General features: G+C 35.3%; 1 protein-coding gene across 1 annotated transcript in view; it reads left to right on the top strand.

The window, feature by feature from the left end:
* The window catches only part of LOC148956520 (cytosolic carboxypeptidase 6), a 77,130-nt gene that overhangs the window by 32,389 nt on the left and 24,655 nt on the right, over positions 1 to 20,086 (top strand). The window contains exons 7-10 of the mRNA XM_089085688.1: positions 11,350 to 11,464; positions 15,320 to 15,431; positions 16,135 to 16,226; positions 18,874 to 18,984. Coding sequence (XP_088941814.1) covers positions 11,350 to 11,464; positions 15,320 to 15,431; positions 16,135 to 16,226; positions 18,874 to 18,984 — 430 coding nt within the window. The remainder of the gene's footprint in view (positions 1 to 11,349; positions 11,465 to 15,319; positions 15,432 to 16,134; positions 16,227 to 18,873; positions 18,985 to 20,086) is intronic.

The following is a 20,086-nucleotide window of genomic DNA, read 5'->3' as shown; positions in this document are numbered from 1 at the left end:
CAAAAAAAGCGATTTTCCTCGTTGTTCCATACCATGGAATTTTCCTTGTTGTTCAAGCCAAGAGGCAGTAAGTTTCCTGTATTGGGTTTTCGGCTAAAATGATTTGAACAATGCACTTTGTGTTTCAATCCAACTCCATTTTTAGGGGTTTCAGGTTATTTTTTGGTTACTATGGGAGTCCAATGATAACTAAACCTATGTATCAGAGCCAACGCATAGCGTTGCCTATAAAAAGGCCATACGGCCCCAATGTTTTATTATTATTATTTATTATTTTTTTCCCCAGAGGCACTTCATATGGAAGGGGTCGTCGTAGAGACTTCAAACAGGGCTCATTCGAATTGAAATCGAGAGTTCTAGTGCCCGTTTTAAGGGTCAAAAGTGATTGGAGGGCAACTAGCCCCCCCACGTCCATCATTCCCCCAAACACATCCAATCAAAATTTTGAGATAGCCATTTTGTTCAGCATACTTGTTTTCCAGATGGAAAATATATTTTTAAGCAGAACACTCCCTAATAACCCTCAGGGCAAGGGTTTTAAGTTACACCCTGGGGGCATAGGTTTTTATAGAAGGCATTGTCGTAGAAACTTCAAAAAAGGCTCATTCAATTGGAAATTTAAAGGGCTAGTGCCCTTTTCAATAGTCGAAAGTGATTGGACGGCAACTAGCACCCTCCCACGCCCATCATTCCCCCAAACACATCCAATCAAAACTTTAAGATAGCCATTTTGTTCAGCGTAGTTGATTTCCAGATAGAAAATATGTTTATGAGGAGGACACTCCCCACAACCCTCAGGGCAAGGGTTTTAAGTTATGCCCTGGGGGTATATAAGGTTTTTACAGAAGGCGTTGTCGTGAAAACTTCAAAAACGACTCATTCGATTGGAAATTCAAAGGGCTAATGCCCTTTTTAATAGTTGAAAGTGATCGGAGGGCAACTAGCCCCCCCCCAAGCCCATCATTCCCCAAACACATCCAATCAAAATTTTGAGATAGCCATTCTGTTCAGCGTAGTTGATTTCCAGATAGAAAATATATTTTTGAGGAGGACACTCCTCCACAACCTTCAAGGCACGGGTTTTAAGTTATACCCTGGGTAAGGATTTTATAGAAGGCGTTGTCGTAGAAACTTCAAAAAGGACTCATTCTGTTGTAAAATTATAGGGCTGGTGCACTTTTTGATAGTCGAAAGTGATTGGAGGACAACTAACCCCCCTCTCACGCCCACCTTTTCCCAAAACACATCCAATCAAAATTTTGAGACAGTCATTTTATTAAACGTAGTTTTAAGTTCTGGAAATTTGGTCTTTGATGATGACAACTCCCCCACAGCCCTCAGGACAAGGGCTATAAGTTATGCCCTGGAGGCATGTAAGGTTTTGTATGGACAACTTTGTCGTAGAAACTTCAGAAAGGGCTCATTCGATTGGAAACTTAAATATCTAGATCCCTTTTTAATAGTCGAAAGTGATTCTAAGGCAACTGACACCCCTTCCACGCCCACCTTTTCCCCAAACACATCCAATCAAAATGTTGATATAGCCATTTTGTTCAACGTAGTTGAAAGTTCTGGAAATGATATGTTTGAGCAGGACACTCCCCCAACAGTCTTCAGGGCCAAGGGTTGTAAGTTATGCCCCGGGGGATATATGGTTCTTATGGAAGGAATGCTCGTTTAAACTTGAGAGAGGGCTCATTTGATTGGAAATTGAAAGTTCTAGTTCACTTTTTAAGCGTCAAAAGATATTGGAGGGTAACCAGCCTCCCCCAAACACTTTTTTCCCAAACGCATCTAAGAAAAATTTTAAGATAGCTATTTTGTTAAAAATAGTTCAAAGATCATACAAAAAAATCCGGTGTCGACACAACCCACCAGGGCCCGGAAGCAGGTGTTGTAAGTTATGCCCTGGGGGCATATATGGATCTTATGGAAGGGAGGCTCGTATTAACCTCAAAGAGGGGTCATTTTATTGGAAATTGAAACTTTTAGTTCACTTTTTAAGAGTCAAGAGAGATTGGAGGGCACCTAGCGCCCTCCCCCTTCACGCCCTTTTTTCCTCAAACCCATCCGATAAGAACTTTGAGATAGCTTTTTTTAAAATAGTTTAATGACCCTCCTTCTCTCACTGTAAAAGTCTAAAACCTACTGCGTCATTGGCGCTTTACTGAAAACCAATTTTATGACAAATATTTTTTTTGTACTTAATATTGAAAATAAACATTAAAATTATAGTAACATTTTGAACTGATGAGCTTTCAGCAATTAATATCATTATACATCAAATATTCAGTTTAATTTATTAGCTCATTTTAAAGTTTTTAAAGACGAATATAGTTTCCCTACAAATAAGTGTTTGGATACTGCCTCCTTTCCTAACTGTAAATAAAAACCAAAAGCCTGCTGCGTCATTGGCGCTTAACTAAAAACGGATTATATTACAAATATTTTATTTTCCAGCTCTTACAGTATTGAAAACAAAATTACAATTACAGCGAAATAAATTCTTGAACTGATCGATCTTTCAAAAATTAATATCATTATACATCAGATATTCAATTTGATGTTGTTTATACTTTCCAAGACTGTTCAAGACGCATATAGTTTTCAGTAAAGCGCCATCGACGCAGTAGGTTTTAGTCTTTTACAGTGAGAGAAGGATGTGATACCCTAACTCTCGTTTGTGATGATTTTTGTTCGTTTCAAGCTTGATTTGCATATTCAATTTAAGTTTCACTTGTTTTAAGATTTATTTATTAATTTACATTAATATCTATTGTGTGTTTGTTTGTATTGATTGTTTATTTAATTCCTGTTCGTTTTAAGTTTCATTTATACTTCAATAGGAAAATATTTTGTTTTCGTTTTAAGCTTGATGCTCATATTCAATCTAAATCTAAATCCAAATCTAAATCTAAATCCACTCGCTTTAAGATTTATTTATTCATTTATATTATTGCTTGTTATATGTTTTTGCTATGATTGTTCATTTAATTTCTGTTCGTTTTGGGTTTCATTTATTCTTTAATAGTAATTTCTGGTTGTTTTGGAGTAAATTTTAAAAGGTATTTGTATCTGCTGAGCTTAAGTTTAAAATGACCTTTACTTTTCTTTGAAAAACTTATTTTTCGGAAACTTTTTTTTTTTAATTAATCTAATTAAGAATGAAGGTTACACACAGGAAAAGGTATAAGAAAAGGGTGTAGTTTTTTTTTTATTTTAGTTTTTTTAATGTAAATGGCGTAGCAGGTATATCCTAAAACCTAGAGGGGGGTGCAAATAATATACGGTTAATGTCCCCCCTGCCTCCCTTCCAATTAATGGGCCTGCAAAAATTGGGGCTGATTTTCAACAAAGTTTGTATTTGAAGATTACTCAGCTTACTGATTCCAAATTTGAGGCTAACATTGCCTTACAGACACCCCCCCCCCCCAAAAAAAAGTATTAAAATATTGACTGTCACAAAATTTCCACGTCTCCCATTCAAACTGTCTACGAGAGATATGTCGTTGATATGTAATTTATTGCTTCCTTGTATAGACTTTTTCTTTTTTAATTAGTTTTGTATAATTGTATTTTCTGTTCATTTAAAGCAAATCTGGTTTTTATTACATCTTTCATGAAACCTATTTATATTTACGCTGTAATAATATGACTGTCCTCGTAGATTTAAAGAATTGGGAAGTAATAAATGGACGACGTATTTTGTATTATTTATCCTTAGTTAGTAAATAGCCTACAAGATATCCCTTTGTTAGTAACCATTGTGTATTTTCACAGAATTGCAGATATTTTACAACTCCCTGTAAGTAGCTTCATGTAGTATTTTGAACATTATTCAGGAACGTAAATTTTTCTGTCTACATAAAAGTAGGACCCTAGTCCTGAGTCTCTCTCCCCCCTCCCCAACTTCATAAATATTGGTATACAAGTTGAACTTCTTTCGGCTTGTTATGTTTCGAACAGATCATTTTGAGAACGGCTTTCAAAGATAAAACTTTCAAGAATTTGCGCCTCTTTCGACTCTTGACGATTGTAGGCTCTCTCATGGGTCTCAATTTTATAACCAATCAAATGTTCTAAACAAAAAATCAGTAAGTGCACATTTTATAGCTCTATTTATTTTGATCCTTAATTTGCCTCTTGGCTCTCTAAAGCATTATAAATCTCTAAAGCATTATCTTTCCCATCAATTATAAGCCTTCTTCTAAAATTGAGTTTCTTGTAGTCAAGATCACCCCATCAGGCTATTTTCGTTTACTTCAAAACTTAATTCCTTTATTCCTGGAGGGTTTAACAAATTGGAGAGTGAAGCAAACAATTTTCTAAAACCTCTGGTCTAGTAAGAGGGACTTCCAGCGGTTGACTAGTCTCGTGAAATTCATCCGGCAAGTAACTAAAAAAATTGCAACGTTACCACAAATCCAAAATCCATTTTATTCAAATTGTTTACGTTTGATTTCTTGTTTCGCATTTTTCTGTAGTACCGTAATTATATTATGCCGTAATTATCAAGTATGGACACAGAATATACTTCCCGCCCATTTCCTTTGGACAAAGAATCTGAGAAAGACTTTCGAACTTTTGAATCGCTTTTAAAGAATGACTACAATAATTCCCATGTATACATAGCTGATGAGAAGAAATTGTATTTTCTTGAGTAATTCTTAATCTAGCAACAAGATTCAGGAAAGAGGCCCCGAATATTGGTGAACCAGAATCAGGGAAAGACCAAAATGCAGATATTATACTTGTTAATTTTGAATGTCATTTTTTTACACACTCTTGCATTTGCCATTATCCGGACATATTGGGAGCATTATGATATGACTGGCCTTGACACTTATTAAAAGTCATTTTCAAGTCATTTTCCAGAGCCGTGTTTCCAGGTTCAGCGGGTTTGAACACGGGTTGTTCTTGTCTAGTTCCAAGTTTCTAGTTTTCCGTCTAGTTTCAGCGGGTTCGATGTTTCAACCCTGTGTTCTTGGGTTCTCGAGGAAAACACGGGGCTGAAACTCCGAACCCTAGTTTTTTCAGTTTCTAGTTTTTCATCCAGTTTCAGTGCGTTCGATGTGTCAACCCAGTGGCCTCTGGTTCTCGAGGAAAACACGGGGTTGAAACTGCGAACCCGCTGAAACTAGACGAAACAAGACGAAAAACTAGAAACTTGTAACTAGACAAGAACAACCCATGTTCGAACCCGCTGAGCCTGAAAACGCAGCTTAGGTAAATGAGCACCATCTTAGTCGTATTAAGACATTGTATTTCCTGCTGCTATTTGTAGAAAAATGTTAGAAGTACTAGATGAAAGTAAATACGCATATGATGTTCAAAAGACTTCTTTGTCAAACGACACTGTCTCGAATAGGATTTCTGATATTGACAAGGAGCAGCTAGTGCAACTTTTTACAAGAAATAAAGAAAGCCCAAAATTTTCAATTCAGTTGAACAAAACAACTGATATTACTAAGTTGGCTCAGTTGTTAGTATTTGTCAGGTACATTTATAAAATTTCGTAGAGGAAGAATTGTTATTTAATTGAATGTTATATAATTGCTGTTGATTATGCACAGATGGTGTAAGAGCAATGACGGGCAAAAATATTGGTTTTGAATCATTTTTTCATGCTGCTCATTATGATTATGCAACTTTAACTCACTGTCTTATTTTCCAATAGGCAATTCTAAAAAAAACTTGGCACCAGAAATAAACGATGTGCTTCAGGATGCTGTTAATATTATGAATTTTATTAAGAGCCATGCCCTTAACCGCCGTTTATTTTAAATTCTCTGTAAGGATATGGATTTCAACTGCACAACTTTATTATTATATGTAAAAGTAAAATGGTTGTGTAGAGGTTGAAGTTTAAGAAAATTATTGTTTATAAAGGACAGAAAGGAAATATTTTTAACCGAACGAAAATTTTTAAAAATGACTTATGACTATTCAAATTGTGTTATTTGTCAGATATCTTTGCAAAATTAAACAATCTCAACTTGCCTCTCAAAAAAAAAGAAAAAAAAAGTGCAATACATGTACTCCAAGTGATAAAATTGAAATTTTTTATAAAAGAAAACATCAACATTTGGTAAGGTATGGCAGAAAAAAAAACTTGTTCGAAATGTTTTGCAGTGTCGACAATTTAATAACCGAGTGAAATCATTTTAAAATGGTTACTGCAAACATTATTGTAGATCAATTAAAAGCGCTAGAAACCCAGTTCTGTAAGCATTTCATATTAAATATTGATTTTAAAAAGGTAGCTTGGATTCAAAATCTGTTTTAGATTGGCTTAAATGAGATTGATAACCTGTCACTTAATGCTCAAGAGTTATCTGCTGAGTTTTCGACGGATTCAAACTTACAACTAGAGTTTTCAAAACAGCCCTTGACTTAATTCTGGATCGGAACTTGAACTGCCCACAATCACTGATATGGCGTTAAATGTTCTTCTGCGACTAGAAACTACATGTTTAGGTTAAGTTACCTTCTCAGCTTTAATACATACTAAATCTCAGTTTTGTTCATCGCTAAAAAATGTTCAAGAGGTCTTACGTCCAGCAGCATAAGACATTCCTACAAAATTTAATTTGTTACGCAATAATAAAAAATAGGCATATGCATCTCAGTAAATTTTGTCTTTTAATTTTAATTTAATACTGTAGCAATAAAGACTGAGCAATAAGACTTGTGGCCGCGCCAGTTGTAGCAATCAGTACCTACCGGCTGCACCAGTTCGGCTGTGGGAATTTTATTGGTTCGTGAATTTCAATGGTTGTCAGCCCTGTGCTGTTTATGACTGCGCCAACTGCAATGGGGGATGGAAAGAACCGCACCACTCGGACCATTAAGTATCAAGTCACTTTTGCCGTTAAGTTTTATTACGCCGTTACTATTTTAAATTTGTGCTGCTAAAGATTACACCACTTGTAAGGGGGAGTAAGATAAATGGGTGACCGCGCCACTTCCTATGGAAGAAAATAAAAAATGGATTAAAGTACTAGGTTTGAATTTCCTTATGAGGCGATTAATTAGGCTGGAGAGCCGTCAATCCAAGAGCGTGTTCTAACTTCGTAGAATTATCAGATTCCATGGTAGCGCTGCCTATGGAATACAATTGAACTAGTTATCTACAATGCGATGAGATACAGGCATATAAATAAGAACAAACACAAATAGAAAAGTAATGGATTTATTGAAACTTAAATTTCAGGTGTACAACAATGTATGTATATGAGCAAGGCTTCACTTCGGTCAGAATAATAATTTCATAATTGCTCGCTGAATGGTAGGAACATAATGTCTGTCATCATAATGCCCATAATAATAATAATGACGCGAAAAACACTTTTTATCACCATATATCCTAAGTCCTGATTCTGTGCTGTGAGAGCTATTTCACGATTGGCCCAACTCCTGTGGTGGGGCTGCTACCTTGTCATTATGTTTACAAACTAAACTCATTATGCTAACTGCCCATCCAATAATTTATTTTCAATATTTTGATGATTAAAAATTCATACTCCTATGATAACTTGAAACTTCCTGTGAACTTTGTATCTCGTGATTTTTTATTGCCAAATATTTTCGCGAAATTGAAAACCGTCTTCCTTGATTAGAGCCGATGTGTGGCTGAGAATAAAATGCAATTTTTCTTTTGCTGATTAAGAATTTAGACTCAAGTTTGAAACAGGATTTAAGCTTAATTAGGGGGAGTTTAATTTGTATCGGAAGTATCCTTAGAAGAAAAAATTTTCTTTTTTCTTTTTTTATATTTTAAATATATCACATATTACTCACGGTACAATATTTACCACTCAACGCCTGTGTTCAAATATATTTGAGTGAACTAAGATGTTCACGGAAAACACGACGTGTGGGGGGGATAGGGTCGCGGTAGCTGTCCTCTGGTCACTTCGACTTTTAAAAAGGGCACTAGAAATTCTGATTACCACTCCAATGAGTCCCCTCAGAAGCATATACGACCACCCTTTCTATGAAAACCCTATACACCCCGGGCCATAACTTAAGACCATGGCCCTGAGAGCTGTGAGGCGGGGGTGTCTTCTTCAAAGAAATAATTTCCAGACCCTTTAACTACAATGAATAAAGTTGCTATCTTCAAATTATGATTGGATGTCTATGGGGAAATAATGGACGTGTGGGGGGAGGGCTGGCTGCTCTCAAATCACTTTTGACTTTTAATAAGGGCACTATAACTTCTAATTTCTAATCAAATGAGACCTATCTGCAGTTTATATGTTCATCCATTCCATAAAAACCTCATATGCCCCCAGGGCATGACTTACAACCCTATCCCTATTGCAATGGAGGGTTGTGTCAACCTAGGAGGCATTGTTATATGTTCTTTGGGTTGTTTTGAGTAAAATCGCTATCTAACAATTTTAATCAAATTCGTTTGGTGAAGATGGGTAGTTTGGGGTGGGGGGCTAACTGTCATCCATCACTTTTGACTCTTAAAAGGGAACTAGAACTTCCAATTTTTAACCAAATGAGCCTCTTCAAGAGTTTATACAACCATCCCTTCAATAAAACCTTAAACATCCCCGGGGAATAACTTAGAACCCTTGCACCCAGGCTCTGGGGGTACATTTCATCCCCAAAAGCCTTGTTATACGATATTTGGACTATTTTGAATAAAATGGCTATTTCAAAATTTCTATTAGATGCATTTTGGGACAACACGACGTGTGTTTGGTGGTGGGGTAGCCACTCTCCGATCACTTTGACTCTTAAAAAGGGCACTAGAGCTTCTGATCCCCAATCTAATGAGCCCCCTCCAAAGTTTATATGACCACTCTTTCTATAAAAAATCTTATATGCCCCCAGGGCATAACTTACAACCCATGTCCTGAGGGCTAGGGGGGTTGTCATCCTCGAAGACTTAAATTCTGGACCTTTCACCTACATTGAACAAAATGAGTATCTCAAAATTTGGTTGGAAGTGTTTGGTGAAATGATGGGCATGAGGGGGGGCATTTGCCCTCCGATCACTTTAGACTAATAAAAAAGGGATTCTACGACAACGCAGTTTCTACGACAACACTTTAAATAAAGACCATATATACCCCAAGGACATAACTTACAACCCTTACCCTGAGGGTTGCGAGGGGGGGGGTGTCATCCTCAAAGACTAAATTTCCGGACCTTTCAAATATGCTGAACAAATTAGCTACATCAAAGTTGTGATCAGGAGTGTTCGGGGGAAATGATGGCCGTTGGGGGTGGGCGGGAGTTAATCTGCCCTCCGATCACTTTCGACTATTAAAAAGGGCACTAGCCCTCTCAACTTCCAATCGAATAAGCCCTTTTTGAAATTTCTACGACAACTTCTTCGATACGAAGTGCCCAGGTCTAAGAAAAACAAATGAATAAATAATAGATTGTGCCAACATCGTTCTTTACTTATGCAGCGCTGTTGCACTGCCTTTGATCTATGTATGCACTTGGAGATAATCTGCTTAGTTCTAATGAGATAAAATATTATGCAGGTATATTTTAATCAGATGTTAGTATATATAGGTGATTAGGTTAGGCATTTAATGTAATGCGTTCTGGGTTAGGTATTCAATATGATGCGTTCTGGGCGGCCTGCTTTCACTAATTCTCTGTTGTAGTTTCCATAATTTTGTTGGTAGAGTATTTTATTTTCATCATGTTATGGTATATTTCATTATGAATAACCTAACTTCACTTCTTCAGTGTGGTCAGGATATCATAGAAGTACCTTATTATTATTATTATCATTTTGATGATTAATATTATTATTATTATCGTTATTATCATTTTCATTGTTAATTTTTTTGGGTTCAATCGTATCTGTTCTAGTTTTGCTGAGTTATGAGAATAAATTCTTATACATTGCCAAAATCTTTCCAAGTCTGTATGCTCTTTGCCTCTCTCTCTCTCTCTCCCTCCCTTCGTATTCCTCTCTCCATTTGTTGCGTTTATTGTTTATGAGTTAGGGTTCAAATAATATGTGTTTATTCCACCTCCTCCTTTGGCCCTGGACCCTTTATTGGGATCAGTGCCTTGTATTTGTTATGTCAATTTTGTTTTTTGTTGGGGGATATATTTCATATACATTATTTTTTGCTCAGGTAGACCTTAGTCAGGGTATCGTGACCATTCGATTGTTTTTCTGTCAAATTTACGCCCCACTGTTTAATATTCAGAATATGCGAAATATACGTGTTTTTTATTTTTATTCGTTCAGGGTATTTTTTATTCAACCTAAGATTGTTCCAAAGGATTCAAAACAAAAGGAGGGCTCATAAATTTGGTGCTACTGATATTCTGATATCCCTTGAAAAGTTGGATTCGAGGCTAAATGAAGTGGTGAGCGAGGGGTAGGCTAGCTAACCCCTCCCACTGTGATCTCACAAGAAAGGACATTCAAGGACACAAAAATCAAAACAAAATATTTGAATTTATTCTTTTTAATACTAGTTTTTTTACTTATTGAGTGGTTTGGACATTCAGAATTTTAGTTTTTTGTCTGGTATGCATACAAATAAATCGGAATATTTTCCCTCGTGTGAAGTGGCAACATACAGTTGTCCAGGTGAAAAGCACGGATTAACGAATCTATTTCACACACTTGTTGCGATTGCTCTTGTGCTTTGTTTATGGTCATTGGAAAAGTGAGTCGGAAAGCAAGCTGTAAACGTTTAAACTTTAAATGACATTTCTATGGGGACCATTTGAGTACGTGGTAACAGTAAGTCCACCCCTTAGATTTACCATTCAAAGTTGTGACTTTTATGACATTTTTTTTTTTTTTTTTTACCGGAAGTTTCTTACCATTACAAAGTTCTGGCATATTGATTTTTCTGAGAAGAATGATAGGCACTCCAATTTTCATAAACTGCACATACTTGCATTATAGCTTGCTGCACCATTATTTAAAAGATTAAGAGGACCTTGGGGGGGGGGAGAGAGGGAGGTTGTGAAATAAATTTTATACGTAAAACCTTTACAAAGAGTGTGTTCAACAGCTTATTAATGTTTCTTGGCAATCGGATGAACAGTGTAGTAATACATACAGGACAGACAGACATAGAGACAGACATACATATATTCGTTTCTATTTATATAGAGTTTATTCTATTCTTTGTGTTACTCCACTTCTTCTGTTATATATCGGGTTATAGATTCGATGCTTTTGCTATTATTACGTCTTATTAAAGTTAGTTACAGTTACTAAACATGTTTAATTGGTGTCGGAAAATAGTATCTCAACTTTCAACACAGATTCCTGTTAACTATATAATTACATTTCATTAGGCTACATTTACTATATTTACATTTAGATTTATTGCATTTCAGGAATAATTGATTTTCTTTTAAGCGAAAATCCAATCGCTAAAGAACTTCGAGAATATATTGTTTTCAAGATTATTCCTATGGCTAATCCAGATGGTGTGTATCTTGGAAATTACAGGTAAGAAACTAGTCCTAAGTAATGTTTTAGTGAGAAGTTAGTCCTAGGTTATTTTATTAAATAAAAAAAACAAGTTTTTTTAACTGAAAGTAAGGAACGACGTTAAAACTTAAAACGAACAGAAATTATTCCGTATATGAAGGGGGCTGTCCCCTCCTCAACGCCTCGCTCTTTACGCTAAAGTTTTTTTATTGTTTAAAAAAAAAGAGTTGTGAGAAAGTCGAACTTAGCGTAAAGGGCGAGGCGTTGAGGAAGGGGCAGTCCCCTTCATATACGGAACAATTTCTGTTCGTTTTAAGTTTTAACGTCGTTCCTTACTTTCAGTTAAAAAAACTTGTTTTTTTTATTTAATTTTTGAACGTTTTTGAATTAATGCAGGTTTTGATTTTGGCTCACCGTACATGAATAATTAAAACAAAATTTGCATATTATATTTGGTTAAATGGCTTTCTCGAAACTTGTTTAATTTTATTTACGAACGTTTTTATTAGTAATAAATATACGTAACTTAGAATTAACTTACGTAACGAACTTCTATATTCATAAATTTTTAACACGTATATTAGGGGGTTCGCCCCCTAGTCAATACCCTGCTCTTTAAACTATAGTTCGAATTTTTTTTCCAGTTCTTTAAAAATGACCTCTTAATCACAATCAGTTGATCAGTTGAAAAACTTGTTTTTTTTTATTTAATTCCTGATCTTTTTCTTTAATAATGCTGGGAAATCCGGCGCCCCCTTCATAGCAATGTCCCTTCCCCCATGAAAACTTCCTTCATGGAAAGATCCTTCCATATAGCCTCCGACCCTCTCCTTCCCCCACCTACCAGAAAAAATCTCCTCTGAAAAAGTCTGTATACTTTCCAATAACCAATACTATATGTTAACATTGAGTAAAGTTCATAACTTTCAGCCCTCCCCCTGGGGACTTTGGGGGATCAAGTCATCCTAAAAGACATTTTTATCATATTTTCGACCATGCTGAACAAAATGGCTATATCGAAATTTTGATCGGGTGATTTTGGTGAAAAAATGAGTGTGGGAGGTGGCCTAGTTGCTCTCCATTTTTTCGGTCACTTAAAAAGGGCACTAGAACTTTAATTTTTATTCCAATGAGCTATCCCACGATATTTTAGGACCACGTGGTCGATACGATCACCCCTGGGGGAAAAAAACAAAACAAAAAAAAACAAACAAATAAACACGCATCCGTGATCTTTCTTCTGGCAAAAAATGTAAAATTCCACATTTTTGTAGATAGGAGCTTGAAACCTCTACAGTGGGGTTCTATGATACGCTGAATATGACGGTGTGATTTTCATTAAGGTTCTATAACTTTTAGGGGGGTCATCCCCCCTTATTTCGAAAATCAGCCAAATTTTCTCAGGCGCGTAACTTTTGATGGGTAAGATTAAACTTGACGAAACATATATATTTGAAATCAGCATTAAAATCTGATTCTTTTGATGTATCTATTGGTATCAAAATCCTGTTTTTTAGAGTTTCGGTTACCATTGAGCCGGGTCGCTCCTTACTTACAGTTCGTTACCACGAACTGTTTGATAGTAAAAGGCTGAAATTTTATTGAACGATCGGTTTGAAACGTATAACCTTACATCTTAGGACCATGGGGACTCCAATGCACAAGAAACAATTATAAAGTAAAGGGGGCAAGTTGTGCCGAAAATAGGGTGCAAAAAAATGAAAAAAAGTTTTTTTTCCGAAAGTCGTTCAAAAACTGTTTTCTTCAATTGGTTGGAAACTTTCAAGAATTATTACCTGTACTAAGGGGACAAATTATTTAGTTGAGATGGATACGATCATTAGGGGCCTAAAGGATGACGTAAAAACTTGCTGTCGCTGGCGAGATTAAATACAAAATTGTAAGTATTTGGGTCATTGTGAGCCTAATATAAAAAAAAGGTGTTTTGGGACACACTCTGTCCGAAAATGGGCCAAAAAGTTTTTTTTTCTTTGAGCATCTCAAAAACTACATCTTTAAGTCCTTATTTATCCCAATGAACAGAACCTGGATAGACTTCGAACGGCCACTAGACACTTAATTCCTGAAATTTTGCATAATTCGCTCACCAAAATAGAAATAGTAACTCTAAAGCAACTATGAATTTTTTTCCAATATTTCAAAGGAGCTAGTTGAGCTATGCGAATGAAACTTCAAGGAATCCACCTCTTAAAATCGCTTTTGTTTGTTTTTTTTATTTTTTTTGTTTTATTTATTTTTTTTTGTGTGCGTGTGTGTGTTGAGTCTTTGCAAGGTTAAAATGCATTATACTGAAAATACTTTTCTTCTCTTTTTTTTTTAGTATTTGTGTCATTTCTGTTTTTCCCCTGTTTTTTCACTGGCCATAGAGCCTTACGGGGGATTCTATGTTGACTTCTTTTGTCGTAAATTTATTGATTGAATACATTGATTGATTGATTGATTGAAATATTAATTCAAGAAAATATTGGAAGTTTTATTTACATAAATAAAGTATTTTCATTATACGATAATTTGCTTGCAAAGAAATTGTCCACTGAGGAGTCAGAAGAGCTGTTATTTATTTACCTTACTACGTAATTACCCATCAAAAATGAATTAAACCACGTAGCGTCAGATTCACCCAGAGGTTCCAAGGGAAGGAATGAGCTACGGTGATTCCAGATGGACTGTTATGAATGCCTGCAAATGCATAAAACATTTTGTGCAGGCCCTTTTTCAGACTTTTAATTTGTTTTAGGATAAAGAAAGGGAAAAAAGGTTGAGAAAAAGCCCAACAGAGCTATAGTAGAATAGCGGAAACTCAAAACTGTTTTAAAATAGATGAAACAATGCCATTTACTTTCCAGCGTTTAAAAATTATCAATTAGGGACGAAAAGTAAAAGAATTGAATAGAGCCCTGGGCCACTTTTAGTTAGAAAAAAGTAGTTCGGACAATTATTTCACTATTTTGTACTATAAAGCTGCCATTGGTTAACTGTTATACGATTTAACATAGGTCAGTAAGTATCGAAACTTGTCTTTTTATTTGGGGATTATTTTTTCTGACCAATCACCCAGAGGGTGATTTTTTGGTGATAATTATGACAACCAGGTTAACCTAGATTTTGCCATTCCTTCTGGATGAGGTAACGATCAAAATATCACAGGTATAAAATACGTTCCTTCTGAAAACGGTAAAATAACAACACCCTTGGGGTCCCGGCAGAACCCCACTTGGTTTACTGCAGTACCGGAGTTTTTTTTTATTCCTATTTTTTTTCGGGATTTTAAAATATATTATTTTGTGCATAAAATAATGTATCTCCAGAAACCCCCCAAAATGTATTTTGAACATTCTTGCAAAACAAATAGTAAACAATAATGACAAGAGAGGCTCGGTATGTAAAGGGTTAAGGCAAATGCTACCCAAGGTCAATATGAACCACTGCTAAAAGTCTCAAAACCATGAAAATTCAGCTTCTTTTATATTGAAGAAATGGAAAGATTAATATTCTATGTCTTGTTTAAACAGGAAGGAGGATTTTTTAGTAAACTGTTGAGCCAAAAATTATCTATTAGAATTAAGTTTCATTCGTTTACAAGGATCAGACATTGCTTTCTCGGAATTTCCCACTCAATACCAAAGTTCCAAGATTATTAACTCTATGTTCTATACGTCCATAGATCGTTTAGCTTCCTTACAATACCTCTCCTCCCCCAGGGAGGGGATATTTCTCCATTTTGATATTATTTATGCCCATACAAATGCTGAAGCACATAATAAAACTATGACGATACGAAGAGAAAAGTATCTTGTCTAAAGCATAAATAAGGCAGATTTCACAAAATATATAACAATTTTGCCCTCACAGGTGTTCTCTAATTGGGGCAGACTTGAACCGAAAATGGCACTGTATTTCTGAATGGGCACATCCTGAAATTCACGCCATTAAGTCAACAATTGCTGAACTGGATAGAGGAAAGGTAAGAATTCTACTATTATTATTTTTTTTTTACCATAGGCGAGATTTCATATCAGCTTATTCTTTCTTCAATTTAATTCAATCGTTTATTATCCATAACTACAGGAGAACAAGTAGTACAACTGGAGTATAAGCATAATAATAAAAAATAAAAAAGAACATCAACAAACACTAGCAATTAATTTCTACTAAGAAAAAAACTGTAAAAGACCATGGTCAGGGCCAATATTACAAAATGCATCTGCAGAAAGCTTTTTGTGTAGGTCACCGAGCTTTTGAGTTACATCACGTAACATTCTATAATTTAGTAAAGCATTAGCGACACCAGGACTATACCTAAATTTTATCTTCGCTTCTGATGCTTGATACACAGTATTTGTGAATATCCATTTTATAAAAAGGGTTTCCATTAGCCAAGAACTTCTAGGGCGTCAGAACAGAGCAAACATTTCTGCTCAGGAAATATGTCTAACTAACTTAACACAAATTTTATTAATTCTGGATCCACAGGAAGAAAGGCATACACCTTTATTCCTGAATAACATTTTTGTCTTCGCCAAGTTGGGGTAAAGTCGTTAGAAATTTCTTAGTTTTATAGCCAAAGGAAAACTACTTTTAAGTAAGTATTTCTATAACTTTTAACAAATAATTGTTCATACTAATTTTTGGAAGCTATGAATAAAGATTAATAATCTTTATTTCAGACTGCAAGTTTGGAGTTTGTGTTGGATCTTCATGCCCATCCTGGATTATATGGAACTTTCATATATGGCAACTCATACAGTGACTTCTTAAGGTAACTTAAACAGTCATTTAACTTTCTAAGTTTTTGTTACAGTTCAATCAAAATTTTTAGTAACTGATGAGCTAAGGCCTAGAAGCCCTTTAGTTTTTTCCACCAACATTAAATCTTCTTCATATAAAACCTACAGAGCCAATGAGTGATCGGTCATTTACTGCATTCAGCCAGTGATCCACCAGTTATCCCCCCCCCCCCCAAAGTACTGGGAGTTAAAACTTTCCAGTAAGAAGATTTTTCGTATATCAATATTGTTACTCTGAATTTTATCATTGATTTTCTCTCTGGTCTTTCGGTTTATTTTCTTATTTATTGTTTTATTGTTAGGGAGTATGATAGAAAATGCTACTTAATAAAAATACGGATAAAAGGAATCTTCCATCTTATGCTACGAATTAATGACCAGTATTTAGATTATTTAGCCGTAATGACTACAAGAAATGAAAAACGTCCCCCAAAGAATTCACTGATTTTGTCATTCATATAAAAAAATAGCCTACAAAAGATTTATCAGGGGATAAGAGGCTTCCTAGCCACGGTAAGCCCTAAATGTCAGAGATGGCGTGAAATATTGTCATATTTTCCACTGTTGAACATCAAAAAAAAAAACGTGAGTGAGGCAAAAATTATCTTTTTAATTGTAATAATTCTACATTTCTAATATTTCGATCTTTCTTAGTCTCCAAACTACGACTGCAAGTGAGCTTCTAACGCCGGTGTAATAAATTGAACCAAAAATTACTATTTTCAGTGACATATGACGCTTTCTTCTAGCATAGTAGACATATAACTTGCAAAAAGTCCGAAAGTAAAGAAATTTCCTGTCAAATAAGCACTTCCTTCTAAAACTTGTTTTTGCTAAGAACTTTTATCATTAAAATTTATTGATATAATAGTTATCATAATTTCTCAGTCTTGTTTAAGTGGCAAATCTTATTCAATTTACATTTAACAAAACATATTTCTATATGGTCGGTACTATACGCTAAGGTTAGTTATTAACTAAGTTGTGCCTTTGTCTTTAGTATGGCATCATTCGTGGTCGTAACCTACCATATATGACTTGTAAGAAAGTAGGTAGATAAAAACATTTTCTGTTGAATGAGTCCCTAATCAACAGCCAGCGGCTATCAGTATCCAGTGCTGCTAGTGCCAATGGAAAAAAAAATCAAAGACGAAAACAAAACAAAAATAATCGCACCCTTAACAGTCGTTTTCCATATGATATGAAGGTTTTTGTTGGTGCCCTCAGTTGGAGTGTATAAAAATCTAAAAAAGAAAAATTGTTTTCGAATGAACGGTATTGTATCGGTATTGTATGACTATTGTATGACTATCCAGTACGCGCTAGCACTAGCGGAAAATAGTAGACATATTACTTTTACCGTGCTAAATACCACTATCTTTGAATGTTGCGATAGGTAAGCGTAAATCCGGTTTCAGGATTTTTGCTATGGTGAACTACTTTCTCGATGAAATCCTATTTTTAAGGGGGCTTCATGCTCCTTTTCAAGATACTGGGAAATTGCTTCTCCCGGCTTTAAAGAGATACTAAATTAGTTCGAAACGATAATAAGTATTTATACAAAATATATCAACTGGTAACTTTGCATCACTAGATAATTCATTTAAAAGAATTTTTTTTTCGTTACTGTGTGTGCCATTACTTCCCTCTTTATTTGGTGTTAGTAGCACCTACTATCATGACTAATGATTTGAAGTGTATGGTGATTTAAGAGCCAGCGTTTTAATTACTGATGATAATTGCAGGAACCCTGACAAAATTAAGGTCTCACATCGGGGCGCATTTATTTTTCGGGCTCCTCAATTTGTTTACATTTCATTAATTTTTTTTTTGTATTCTGGGCAAGGTGAGAGCAGACTTGGTATTTTTGTATTTCGGCATTTTACCTTTTCAAACCATGTTTTCTCTAGTTAGTTCTTTCTTTTTACTGCTGTACCTAGCTTTTTTTCTAGGGAATAGCTGATCCTAATTTAATTTAGAAATTTCTAAAATAAGCTTCGCTTCGGCCCGTTTTCCCACATATGCTTCCTTAAACTCGGCTGATTTTCGAAGTTGGTGACAAGTATCGTTAATTCTTATGTTCTTCCAAGGGTGTATATCCCAGAGAAGAACTCCAAGACATTGAATTCTTCTTTTCTGGATGATCAAAGAGAAAAAAAAAATAAAGAAACATGTATGCTAACTCTCTGTAAAACATGTGAGAACTCCAATTGTAACACGCGGCAGTCGAAAGAAAAATTACACTGGAATATCCGATTCTTAGATTTTTAAGACAAACATCTCTTTTTGGGCAAATGCCGTCATGTAAGTAGGCTACGCAGATCTTTTTTTTTTGGGGGGGGGGGAATAATAAAAATAACTTTTATATGGTTAAGAACCGCCTAGAAATTCGAGAAAATTTAGGATTTCAGGGAGGGGGGGGGGTGAACCCCGAGTTCCCTACGTTTATCCCTGATTTGCATTATTTCATATAATTTGCCCCTTTTCAGAGATAATGAAAAGGTATAAACTTGAAAATTGGAAAAGTGATATAGATGCCAAATTTATTAGCTTAGCAGAATATTTACAGAGTTTTAAAACCATTCTAGAATAATTCCTAAATATGTTTTGGGATTTCAGGTTAGAGCGTCATCTTTTATTCCCTAAGCTACTATCAAAAATTGCCCCTGACTATGTTGGGTCAAACTGTTGCTTCAACAAAGATTCTGCCAAAGCAGGAACTGCACGCAGGTAAATTAAACTGAATATTTATTTTTTGACACAAAGAATAGCAGATGTGTGTACATTTTAATGAGAGTGATTGAATTTTTCAAATAAACAGAAAAAGCCTGTTCGTTAACTTACAAGCAGTTTTATAAGACCAGCAGCATGGTATGAAAAAAACATAATTAGATGACCGAATTCAGATAGGGGAAGGGGGAATATTTCTCACCATAATTAGTCCTAATTTTCCTCAGTCCCCCTCCTTCGGTTCGGAGTAGTTGAAAAACTGGCTCTTAAAACAAACTTTTTGACGCATACAACTTATCGGTAGTAAAACAGTTCTAATTCTGATCCCTCCCTTCATGTCCTTATCAGCCTAAAACACACTTTTGGAGGCATAAACCCTACCCCTAATAAATAAACCTTCTAATATAGGTCCTCTCCCTCCGTTAACATCCATCTGAAAACAAACCTTTGGAGGCATAGATCTATCCTAATAGAAATATGGACGATTCCGGTTCCCCCCTCCCTCTGTCCATAAGTGTTCAATCAAATTTTTGAAACACATTTTTCGTGACATTTGACCACAACCCTAAAAAAACCTATGGATTCCACCTTCCCACATGTGCATCGACCTAAAAGCAATTCTTTTGAGGTAGACATACCTAATACAGTCTAAAAACCCTTCCAATTCTGAGCAATTCCCTATACTTGTGTAATAAAATCCTTAAATCTAGGATTTAAATCTATACTTTTGAATATTTGTCTTATTGCTGGTAATCTTCAAAATCAGAGTCAACGCATTAGTGCTGACTGAATAAACAGCGAAGTCCTTCCCGTGTGTTGCTATTGGTTGACTCAACTCAACCCAAGGCCTAAGAACAAGCTCAAACTAGTGCAAATTAGAAGCTCAAAATTTGCTTCTCCTTCGTTCGCAGTTTCTAACTTATATTACTCATCTGTATAACCCCTTAACTTTCCAAATTGAAAGAAAGTTTCAGGAATGGGTTCCTCAGAATGAGAAACATGAAAGGCCTGTTAAAAGGGTTTTGTCTGGGTCATTCCACATAAGATCAGACAGGTAATGACATCTAGTGTTACAAATTCTGAAAAAAACCTTGTAGGTTTT

This window comes from Artemia sp. Qi Xiang Cuo, chromosome 1 (genome assembly GCF_049724085.1).
Source record: "Artemia sp. Qi Xiang Cuo chromosome 1, ASM4972408v1, whole genome shotgun sequence".
NCBI lineage: Eukaryota > Metazoa > Arthropoda > Branchiopoda > Anostraca > Artemiidae > Artemia > Artemia sp. Qi Xiang Cuo.
The sequence above is the reverse complement of the archived record's forward strand: the minus strand, read 5'-3'. Positions and strand labels throughout refer to the sequence as shown.